Source organism: Tetranychus urticae, chromosome 1 (genome assembly GCF_039701765.1).
Source record: "Tetranychus urticae isolate SD_2017Ah chromosome 1, NJAU_TeUrti_SD_1.0, whole genome shotgun sequence".
Classification (NCBI taxonomy): Eukaryota; Metazoa; Arthropoda; class Arachnida; order Trombidiformes; family Tetranychidae; genus Tetranychus; species Tetranychus urticae.
The window spans coordinates 2,998,389-3,010,935 of record NC_142958.1 but is presented as its reverse complement, the minus strand read 5'-3'; the positions used below and the strand labels follow the sequence as shown (position 1 = coordinate 3,010,935).

Below are 12,547 nucleotides of genomic sequence, written 5' to 3'. Positions count from 1 at the left end.
TGAATCAATCTGTAAATAAGTTTTGGTGACAGTTAAATATTGTAATCATTATTAACATTATAACTATTATTATAACAAATGTTAATATCATTTATAACCTATCATTGAAGTGAAAATAACTTTTGTTTTTCACGAGAAAGAGAAACCTTCTTCCTTTCAACATCGTCCATCAATGGTTTGAACCAAAAAAATCGTTACTCTATTATTATCATTTTTTGCTTCTCCACCAACTTTACCTTATAAATTTATCAAAAGATATCAAGAAATAAGAAGTAAAAGAGAGAGAGAGAAAAAAAATTTGAGATGAAACTGGGAGTGAAATTTTTGACCTTATCCATTGCGTGACTTTCAATGTTACCAAACTATATTTATATAGTAATAGATAGTTTCAGGTTAATATTGTAAGCTATACAGATTGGGAGTCAAAATTGACCAAAAGGGTAAGAAATGCTGGGAGTGAAAATGCCGTGAGATTTATCATCTTACTTTCAGGGTGGAAATTTTTTCTTCAACTTTTTCTTAACCATTTTTTCCCTCAATTTTTGGTCAATACTGATCATCATGTTGATGGTGATGGGAAAGGTGTAATTATTGGTTTCTCTAATATCTATCTGATAATTTATCACTACTGATGATAATTGCTGGCGATGAATAGGAGGTAAAAAACCTCAACTCTTCATCATGAAAATCTAATGATTATTTGATAATTTTTTCGATTCTTTTTTTCCTTCAGATTCTTTTTCCTCAACTTTTTCTTCTTTTACTTTTTTTCAACTTCTCCTGTTTCAACAGGCAAAGCATGTGTTAGTTAACAAATGATGAGCATCAGAACCAGCAAGTTGAAATTTGCCTTTGAATTTCTCATGAAAAGGCAGAAAAAAAGAAAAGGAAAAACAAGGCGAAAAGGCTTTTCATGACTATTTTTCAGCTGAATCTTCTTTCTCTTTCATCATCTGTTCCAACATGGGATAATATTTTTTTTACTCTTGAAACTTTTCTTTTCACTTCTTATCCATCAGATGTGAGTCTTCGAGTCGAGGGTAAATAAAAATCTCTTCAAGGTAAATCTCTTTTTCATGGTTACCTGTCCTCAGTCTGAGTTCATCAATTACAAAGTTCAACTTTTGTTGATTTTTCACCTTCAACTTGAAGACAATCAAACTCGATGGAAACTTGAGAAACGGAATCAAATGGATATTTCAATAATCTCAGAAGCGTTGAGAATCGATGAAATTGAAATTTCATGAAATGAGAAATTTTTGTTTCAATCTTTTCCAAAACTCTTTCAACTTGGAAGAAAAAGTTTCAAAGGTTCATTCCAATTTTCGATGTCGATTTCGAGTTTGAAAGGCATTCAGTTGAACAGAAACTTCAATATGAAAAGGTTATTCAAGCTAATCAACTAAGTAACAATAATTGAAATAATTCAATGAACAGGAAACAGTTGAAACCTTTTTTTACCTTCACATCTTCATCATCTCATTGACCAACTTCAAGTGTACAATCTCGTATTATAATCTTGATTAAAAGGTAAATGAAAAACCATTGAATAACAGAATGACAGAGAATCAATTTTCCCGATGAAAGCAGCAACAAACTTGCAACATGAAATTGAGAAAAGCGAAAAAATTTATCTCTTTTTTTTCGAATCAATTTTTCCATTTTGATCAGCTCAACTCTTTTTCACCTTGTCATCTTGACTCATGGACAATTGAACGATTAACTGTTAAATCGCAATTCAATGATATTCAATCAACAGTTATTCAATCAAGTGAAATATATCATGAAATGTAAATATAAGTCAATTTAATTTCCTGTCGAGAAACTTTTTACCTTCCTTTCCTTGCCTTTACCAAAATTCAATTTGACCATCTCAAGTCCAACTTTGAAGAGGTCAAATTTGAATAACATTAAATTTAAAGAAAAGAAGAAGCAAAAAATGGAAAATTTAATTTCCTGAATAAACATGAAGATGGACAACAAAAGGAAACAGATTAACTGAATCAGTTCAATTTCAACAATTAACTCAAGTCGAGTCAAAAACGAGTCAAAAAGGTAAAGTTTTTCAGTTTATCAAAAGTTCATTTTTACCTTCATTACCATTCAGCTATTGTTGAAAATTTATGGAAATTAAATTTTCCCTTTTTTTCAAACTTTTTTCAATTGAAGCAAAAAAAGGGAAGCAAAAAAGGGTTAAACAAAGAGCCTGACCCAGTCAACAGTTAAGAGTCACAAATGAGTCAAAAAATTGGTCCAAATTACCACTTTTACTCATTTGTGACTCAAAACCCTTTGACTCAATTTTGATGAAAAAATGATTCATTATTGAGTCAAAAACACATTCCATGATGAGTCCAAAAGGATTCCATCATGAGTCCATAATTTTGTTGAATATTTTTAAATGAATAAATACAAAGATCGAATAAAAATCGTGTGAAGTTGAATGATTTCCTTTGAAATCATTCAACTTCACTTGAATTAAATCTTTGTATTTATTCATTTAAAAATATTCAACAAAATTATGAATCGATTTTTCGAAATGAATTTAATAATATGAATATGAATCGCTGAATGTAATCAAAACAATTCCCTGGAATCGATCTAAATGAATCCATTGAAATATTAAATTCAATTCAGAGAGGCGGGTTCCAAGAAATTGTTTTGATTAAATTCAGCGATTTAAATTATTTCATACATTTCGATGAATGAATTCGATTCTCGTAAAAAGATTTGAATCGATTGCACCAATTTATTAAAATCAAATGGCAATGATTTTTGGCAATAAATGAAATCATCAAATTTATTCATTTCATCCAATTTGATCGAATTTCATGTCAAATTTTTGTTCAGAATAAATTCAAATTCATGAAGTTTAGAAAAATGAAAATTTTATTGTCAAGTTTAATTTTTGCGAAAGAATTCTGCATGAATTTCAGTCTTGAAACGATTTGATTATAATCTAATTGCAAATTTAAACATATTGCCAAATATCACTTTTAAATATTTCATCGCCAAAATCAACATCAGCTGAATCATCTGGTAATGATTCATTGTCAGCTGATTTTGGTGAGTCTTCACCAGTCTCGTCATTCTTGTTGAGTTGATAGAGAACTCTTATTATTCGGAATCTGACTTTGCCAAGTGCTTGCTCACTATACTTTGTTTCTCCTGCCATACGAAAGATATGATCTGAAAATTTAGAAATTCATAAATATTACAATTAATCAAGAATATTAGAATTTATTCAATTCTGTATTACCGAAAAAACCATCTAGTCGAGCTATTCCAAGTTTATAATCAAATTTCCCCTGAAATGGCTTGTTAAAAGGATCTTGAAAGCCGAAAACAAATGACAAGGGAATCTTTTCATTCTGGGTCGTTGAATCTTGATTGAAACGCTCACTGAAAGATTTGAGCTCTTCAGCTGTGTAGAATTTTTTACCAAGCGTCGTGTTGTTGTAATAGCTTTTCGGAAAAGCAATTCGGGTTAATTGATATGCGATTGAATTTGGGTCCCTTATTTTTGCGAATTTCAATGCCTTTTCATATAAATTCAATTGTAATTCCAATTTACCTTCGATGAATATCTGATTCTGTTAAAGGGTAGAAAAAGAATTCAACATTAAATTAAATCTACTGATATAGTTATTAAACTCACTTTAGCTTTGATTTTGTATGTTGGATCCGGGAATTCAATCTCAATCATTGAAGATTCAGCTTCTTGGTATTTGTTGGTAAGATATTGATGAATATCATGAATAGCTTCGATTACATCACGAAGTATTTTACCACTCGTATCCAACTCAGAAAGGAATAATTTCTTTCTATTTAAATCATCTGTTTTTTCACCAATCTTGCTCAGTTTTATTCTTTTCCTATTGACCTTTTCGCTCTTTCCTCTTTCACTTTCATCCATAATTACTGCTCCTTTCTTTGTCTTTGTATTTTCAGAATCAAGCGCATGAGATGATTCATTTTCTTTTTCATTTTTTCTACTCGAATTTTTGTCCCTATCTTCAGCGACCTCAATCAAGGTTTTTGATTTATTCTTAATATTCGCATCCTCTTTTGAAAAAAGCTTTTTGATATCATTCTCTGCCATCATTATATATTCCAAATCTGTTTTGTCAAGTTTTGAAGAATCATAATCGATTGGAATTGTTTGACTAGTGAAATTAATCAATTTTTTCAAGCCTTTCCATGACGGATTATTTTTCACATTTTCTTTCAGCACTTCTCTCAGCTCAGTCAGGGAATCTGAAAATAAGTAAAAATCAAACGTTAAGACAAAATAAATTAATCAGTATATGAAACTTACCAGCTAAGGCAATCATTTGAAAAGAAAATCTTAGATGCTTGATTTGCGTTTCGAATAGATTCATTTCTTCATCTTGATAGAACTCACTATTATAATCAATTTCCAGGTTGAAAAGATCGTCGTTTTTAAATGTAACAAGCACTGGTTGTTGTAGCTTTTTTTGACTTGAGTCAATAAACAGAGGTAGAATAACAGAAAAAGAATCTTTTTCTTTTTCTGGTAAATTCTTGGATGGCTGTGAATGAAAAGATACTGGAGCATTTTTAGGTTTGTTCACTGACTGTGAAGAAGTAGTTTTAGATGTTGAATTACTTGTTGATGGTTTAGGTTGATCTTTAGCGGCACTGGAAGAATATACTTTGAGTTGATTAGATTTAGTTCCAATTGCAGTTGATTGATTTACTTTTCTTCTTAGAAAATTCATCATTGAAAAGATTCTTTTAACAGAATAAATTAAAATTCAAAAAGTAGAATCACAGGTAATGAGGTAACACAAATGAGATTGATTTATTTTCAAATCTCTATTTAAACAAAATTTTCAACACAAATTGATTTAACACAAAATTAGCAAAAAATAATTGAACATTGATAACAACAAAAAATACAAATTGATAATGATTGGTTAGTTAAACTGACTAAACCTTGAAAGATTTGATAATTTCGACAAACATAATGACGAAATTTGAAACCAAAGATAAGAATCTTATCATCAAAAGATTAAAGAGGAATCTCAATTGGTTAAAGAGAAAAAGGAAATGGAAATTTGGAAATTGAAAAAAGAAAAAGGAAAACAGAAAAGGGGGAATGAAAAGAAAGTAGGCAAAAAACGAGTAAATATCATTTGAACTCACTCTATTTGGATAAATGCTAATTTTGTGATAAGAAAAAATTAATTAAGCAAAATTTGCTTATCGATCAACTTTAGGATCTTTTCTGACGCCAACTGGATTTATTAGCTTTTCAAATAGCTCTTTATTTCTCCGAATTTTTTTCAAAAATTCTATCGCATCTGCTTCTGAGATATTTCCTTCCTCATCTACAGGTGAACTTTCATCCATTTTCTCAGCTTCATTACGATTTGTAGAAGTGGTAGCAGGTTCTTGTGGCTCTGGCTGACGAAATTGAATCGCCCAATTAACCGGTTGAGATGATGGAATTTCAGTACCAATTGAATTAACCGGTTGAGATGATGGAATTTCAGTATCAGCTGGTATAACCGGCTGAGAAGATGGAATATCAGTATTCAAATCGATTTTAGCTTTTTTCGAAGGGGATTGAGGAGAATCAATTTCCCTAGACTTTCTTTTCGGAGTTGAATGGAATTTCGGTGATTGAGAACCATTCTTTGAAAGTTCTTCCTCAATTGACGATTCTGATTTTGAGAATTCTTTTTCTTGATTCCTCATCGAATAGTTTATTATATCCGTCTGATCTTGAACCACAACAGATAGTGTCTTAGATTCGAATACATTTGTCTCATCTGAATCCACAATTTGATCCGATGAACCTTTTCCACTATCTGCTCCATTATCATTATCATCATCGTCCACTACCTCAAATTCATCATCTTTGTCGTCAGTTATTTTGTTACCCCTTTCTCTTCCATTGTTGATTGGACTAGGTTGATCAGCAGAGTCAACAGAATCTTCCATTTGGAATTCGAAAGTCTCAACCTCACCCAAGTGGAATGGAGAAGATTCTTTTTGAATTGAAGAACCTCTAGTAGATGTTGTAGGCCGTTCATTCAGAGGTAATACACTATCACTTTTATTTTTGCTAGAATTTGATTTTTTTCCAATTCCAATTTTACCTCTAGCATAATGCATAGCCTTAGACAATGAACCAATCATCGATTTTTCAGCATCTTTGTCGTAAGATTTTCTTCCAGACTTTCTTACTGCATGATCTGTGAAAGAATGAATTCGATGAAAATATAATGAATCTTTTGAATAAAATGAGAATAAATTCATTTAACCTACCCAATAATGCTCTGAATCTAGATTCTCCTAAATAGGTCTCGAATGGTTCTTTCGGTGGATCTTTTAATGGATCACGATAATTCCAAATTGTGATCAAAGACTGTCTACCAGCAGATCCTCTCAGAGTAACATTTTCAATCCAGTGACGAGGAAAACAGAATCTTATCAAATTACTGATTATTCCTGCAGGTCCAAATTCTTCGTCTTTGGTACTTTTCATATTCATTGCAACCTGATATTCTTTATATGATAAAGGGAGCACACCTTCTATCAGAATCTTCGAATCTTTCTTGATTGTTTGATCCTCTTCAGGTATAATTCTGATACCATCAGTTTCGCCAGAAAACGAATGATAATATTCAATCATTTCACGATTTTCGATTTGCTTACAGAGATGAAACAGAACATCATGAACCTCGGCAACAAAATCTTTCAACATTTCTTCATCAATATTTTCATTTGTAACACTCAAAGATTTGATTTTCTCAAGGCTCTGCGTAATTTTCTCTCTCTCAAAATCATTCGATTTGATTTTTTTCTTTTCATCACTTGAAGATTTTTTGGCTGTAGACGATTCGCCAAATCCCGGATTCGCATAATCTGAATCATAATCTTCATCGTCAGAGTCTGAAGAATTTGAATCAACTTCAATAACAGCACTATCAGCCTGACTTTTATCCTGACTTGTCTTTGCTTTGACTCTTCTTGTTACAATATTGACTCTTCTAAGCCAAGCATCAAAGTCTTGAATCGGTATTGGATTCAAGGTTTCAGAAATTGAGCCTATTCTTATTTTTTCGATTGCCAGGAAATGTGTGATTTTATTTTCTATCGGAGCAATTTTAATTTCGCTTTCTTTAACTTTATCCAGAAAAACTTTATAATTTTCAATCACATCTTTCGAATCATCTAACAGCACGAAAATAGTAAAGAATAAAGAATAAATATTAGAAATTCAAATTCACAGAAAATATTAGAATAAAATCTTACCTCCGATTGAGACTATCATACAATTCATTGATTTTACTCCATCAATTTCAAGAGTCACCATATTTTTACGATGTATCCGTAAAGGATGGAGATTTTCTGGAACATTATCCTCATCAATTTTAAAAACAAAGGGCACAATTTTCTCTTTTTTGTTGGCGAGAACACGAACAATACCAACAGCTAATTTCTGTTTCTCCATGAGTTTACAAAAGCACCCCAACAAGGTTCGCTGTTTATAGATGTATTTCTTTTTAGAGGAACGATTTAAAAACTTTTTCAGGGCAAAAGAATGACTTTTGAACATATAATAATTGAAAAACAATTTAAAAATGAATAATTAACTAAAAATTAAAAAAGCTAATCAACAAAAACGTGAAATGTGTAAATAGCTAAAATTAAAAAGAAATTTGAAAAAAGTGCTTATCAGCAGCTGGTTTCTTAGCAACAAGAGAGAACATATGAGATTATCTTTTTTCCACAATTTTATTCTCTGGAGAATTTAAAATTTAAAGTCATTTCCATTTCCTTGAAAGATAGAATTCAATTTCTTATCTATTAAACTCTTTCCTTTTTTGATAATTTTTATCTTTTTATCAATGTCTAGCGATAATAAGAGATCGATAAGCCGTAAAAAACGGAAATTACAATGTTTTCAGAGTGAAAATTATGTTTCTTGTTTACCTGATCATGAAGATCATGTTTCTGTGCTTCAAATTGAAGAGTTCAAAAATGCCTCAGGTTTATCTATTCCTAGTTTTCTTAGAAAAAAGGCCAGCTCTAAAAACAACCATTCATTGGAAGCTTCAACAGTTCAAAATCGTGAAAATTCACCATCATGTGAGCCTGATATGAAAGATTATAGTGAAGCTGTTGTTTCAGCTATTCTTTCTCTTCCCGGTGTTACTCTCAGTTCAGCTGAAAAAGCAGTCAACATCTTCAATGAATATTTGATTCGAAATTCATATGAAAAGAATCTTTTACCAAGTTCACGGTATTTTTGGGACAAACGTGCTAAAAGCAATCCAATTGGAGTTTATGTGATTTGTGATAAAGGACACTCACACGGCCCGTTTTTTGGAGAACCAAAAGATTTCGGAACATTTAAATGTGATGAGAATCAACTCAAGGTTGAATTAAATCCAGATAAATATTTTCTACATGTGCTCTTTCGACCTCAACTGGAAAATTATCTATCAATTTTACCTGAATCAGCTCTAAATCCAGAATCTATTCAAATTGTGGATATTTACAATTCCAGTCAAGCTAAACGAGTCAAGCGTTCTTATGGTGATGAATCAGTTCGACGGTTTACATTGACTATGCATTCAGACGAGGTGGCAGTTGGAAACAGTTCGAATGCTTCCATATTTCCGATATTTTTCACAGTCAATGAAATTTCAAAAGAATTTCGTCGAAAGAATTTTTTCTTGGTTGGCTTATTTGTTGGTCATAAGAAACCTGCAGTTGAAATCTATCTTGGCCCAATAGTAGATGAATTGATTTCACTTTCAAATGAGCCAATTACTTGGAAGTTGAATTCAAATTCAATGGAAAAAAAGGCGACATTCCATCTTGTTGGCGTTATCGCAGATGCACCTATGCGTGCTTATCTACGCCATGTGAAACAATTCAATCACATCTACGGATGTGACTGGTGTTTGGTTAAAGCAGATACTTTTAAAGGAGCGCGAGAATTTCCGATTCTAGATCATCGAGAATTGGAAAAGCTAAAGAGAACAAGAGAAGATTTTAATTCTTTCGAAAAATATTTGGAGAATGATTCTGATCCTGAAGCTGTCAATTTAGAAAGATTTCATGGAATTACTGGTTTATCACCTTTGTTGAAATTGCGTGATTTCGATATAGTAAATGGATTCTCGGTTGAACCCATGCATTGTGTGGTTTTGGGTATATTTCGATCGATTATTTTCAAAGGATGGCTAAAATCAGAAGTCAGTGGAATCTTGGAATTAAAAGTAGATTTAAATCTTTTCAAATCTGAATTAAGCGAAAGATTGAAAAAGATCAAAGTTCCATCGGAGTTTCCAAGAGTACCGAGAGATTTTGGGCAGGTGAAATATTGGAAATCTTCCGAATTTGATTCACTTTTATGTTACTATCTATTGCCCGCAATGAAAGGTCTATTAAGACCAAAAGTCATCAACAATATTCTTTTCCTGGCAAGAATATATTTCCTGTTGAATTCCGAATCAAGCAATTCGGATATTATTGCCGAAATCAAGAATCTTGTCGAAGAATTTCAAAGAGGCGTACTGGAATTATATGGAAAACAACAAATGACGTACAATCTTCACATTTTGTCTCATCTTGCTGAATCCATTGACTCACTTGGCGCATTCGCTAATCTTTCTGCTTACCCACTTGAGAACCAGATGGGTATATTGAAAGAAAAGGTTCGAAGGACATCAAACATTGCGCAGAATTTGGTAAGAGTCTTTTTGAATGACTTTAAACACAAAGAATTTCTACAGTCAAAAGTGAAAACTTGGACTCTTACAAAGAGAGAGCTGAAAAATTTCGAGATTGTCGAAAGCGAAGAATCAATTTTAACACTCATTCCGGACGCTGAAAATATTCATAAAGATTTACGTGATCAAATTATCAATGCTTTGTTTGACACTTTTGGAATCTATATCGTCAGTGACATGCAAAATATGAAATTCTACAAAAGCTTATCTCTAAACTCAACAAGATTTTCAACAAAATCATATTGCCAGGATAAAACAAGAAATGATTCAATTGTAAAATCAAAGGACGGGAAATTTTTCCAAATTGAGAAAATCTTGGAGCTTGATGGCAGATATCTTTTTGCTGGTCGCAAGTTCAAAAGTGATCCGGTGAAATTGAATTTCAAAGGAAAGACCGGAAATTTTTCATTCAAATTGGATTATTTACACGAAATTAAACAAATCGAGGAAACCATTGAAATCTTTAAATTTAATGACATCTCTAAGAAAGGAATCTTTATTCCAAGTTCAAGTTTCCATTTCAAATATAAATATGATTTTCTCGTAGAAAGCTTTTTAAAAAATAAATGAATTCAAATTTTCGAATCTATTCGAAAAAGCCAAAGGTTTAGAAAAGCTAACAGCTTCTGTTAGCCTTTCGCTTTGTAAAGCTTTTGCTTTTCGAAGCCTTTGGCTTTTTCGAATATTTTACATCCATTTCACGACGATTCATCAATAAATCAAAGTCAATTTTTAATTGTGATTTTAATTATTTCAAATTATTGTGAATTTCTACCAATTTGATCATCTAGAATTGATTCCATCTTTAATTCAACGAATCTAATCAAAAGGTAAGTCTTTGTGTAGCTAGTTTATATTATATTCACTTAGAATTCTAATTATTATGATTTATTTCAATATTTAGCTTAAAATGGAATTGTCAACATTTGACCGTGAAATAATTCCTGAATGGAAATTTCAAGTGAAAGTTATCACCAATCAAGAATCCGTTCAGATGAACGGAAATATTTCAATCGAAAATATTAATTGTAATTTTAGTGTTGAAATTAATCATTTTGTGAAATCAAATCCAGCTGTGGCTCCGATTGAATCTCCAACTCTTATGGAGTTGGACGATTCAGTCGAGCCCATGGAAATTGATTAAATTCTATGTTTTTCTAGAAAATTTTTATAATCAAATTATAGTCGAATTTCTATTTTTTATTCTTGAAAATTAAAGTTGTTTATAAAACCATTGAAAATAGTCTCGGAATCATTTCTTTCCACTTTATTCAATTCAAATTTTTTGAGCCTTTTTGACTGTTTCAGGCCTCATTTTTGATGACAAAGAAGATTTTGTGACTCAAAAATGAGTGCGCAGACAGTCAAAAAGGCTCAAAGTAAAAACCTCTGTTGACTGGGGATATCATTAACACTTAACGTTTAATCATGGTTATGATTAATGTTCATCAATTGTAACCTGGCAAAATTCATGCTCAAGAAATTTATTCCTTTTCTCTCTAATTAATTGTTAAAGTTAATCAGCGACTTTGGAAGAAAAATTCATGAGTTTAATGAGGAAAACAATTGATTGAACAATTGATTTTAAAGAGAAATGAACTTTTCGATATTCATTATTAATTGTTTCATTTATTGATTATTTTGCTTCATTATTGTGAAAGGATTGAAAAAATGTTAATTATTTGGGTTTCACTAACAATCCTCTTAATTTAATCGGATTTCAATGGGAAGCTTAATTTGCTTGCGTCTTTTCACTGTTAACTGTTTTTAAAAGTTGATTAACAAATTGTTGTTTCAATTGTTGGTTTTCTTGAGAAATTCAATTGACTCGAGTTTAATCGGCTAATCAATCAACAAATAATTAAAAGCAATTAGAGTTATTGTTATCTTGTTAACCTTTCTTGTTCCCTGTTTGGCGATTCAAACCTTTTCAGATTCATCTTGAGGCTATTGAACAACATCCATCAATCAGGGTAAAGATGAGCTGTTCACTTCATTATTAACACTCTTAACAATCATCTTTCATCTTCTCATCTTCTCATCATCATCTTGAAGCACAATATGAGTAAACCTTCAATTGGCTTTTATTGAGTTAGAATCTCAAGATTAAGTTGAACAAGAAAAGGTGTAAAACAAGAAGTAGTTTTGGCTCTTTTATTTTCAGCTGTTGAAGCAAAAATGAACAATCAACATGAAAAATAATGATAACCATGATGAGATTAGAATCAAAGAAGCAAAATTTTCAATTGGCTTCATTATTCCGCCAATTCCCAGTTACGATCAAATCAATGATCAATAACAAAATAATGTCTTTTTTGTGCTTCTTAACAAAATATTTACAATTTTTTGGTTTGATTGTTGGTTCAACTTTTTCAATCTTTTATCATACATTTGCACAAAATCATTGATTGACTGGTTCAATCCATTTCAACAGATTAAATCAATGGATGAGATCAATAAAAGGAAACATTTCTTGATCAATCCAATGAGTTAAATCAATGCTCCAATGAAATTGTTTACTTTTTCGACTTTTGTTTTTCTTGTGGCTTTTGGCTTCTTCCTTCATATTTGGACATTTATACCTTCGAATTAAAAGATATCAAACGTGAAATGCCAACCGAAAAAAGATTAAGCTCGAGATTATTAAATCTCTTTTCTTCTTCTTTTTCCCATCATTTTCATCCTTTTTTTACCATTGTTCAGGCAAAAACAATGGAATCACAAAAGAGGAGAAAAAAGTGAAAATGAAATTTTCTTCAATCAATGTTTTC

At 31.2% G+C, this 12,547-nt stretch overlaps 2 protein-coding genes across 5 annotated transcripts in view; one reads left to right on the top strand and one right to left on the bottom strand.

Moving 5' to 3' along the window:
• LOC107365563 (lachesin) overlaps nt 1–12,547 on the bottom strand; it is a 78,332-nt gene that overhangs the window by 53,139 nt on the left and 12,646 nt on the right. The gene's annotated exons all lie outside the window — the stretch shown is intronic.
• LOC149094383 (uncharacterized) lies at nt 7,837–10,478 on the top strand. Its single transcript, XM_089270213.1, has one exon. The coding sequence runs from the start codon at nt 7,884–7,886 to the stop codon at nt 10,344–10,346; it is 2,463 nt and encodes an 820-aa protein (XP_089126339.1). The 5' UTR covers nt 7,837–7,883; the 3' UTR covers nt 10,347–10,478.

Bases quoted from the DNA above. Each gene is read 5' to 3' on its own strand.
- LOC149094383 (XM_089270213.1), top strand. From the start codon at position 7,884: ATGTCTAGCGATAATAAGAGATCGATAAGCCGTAAAAAACGGAAATTA.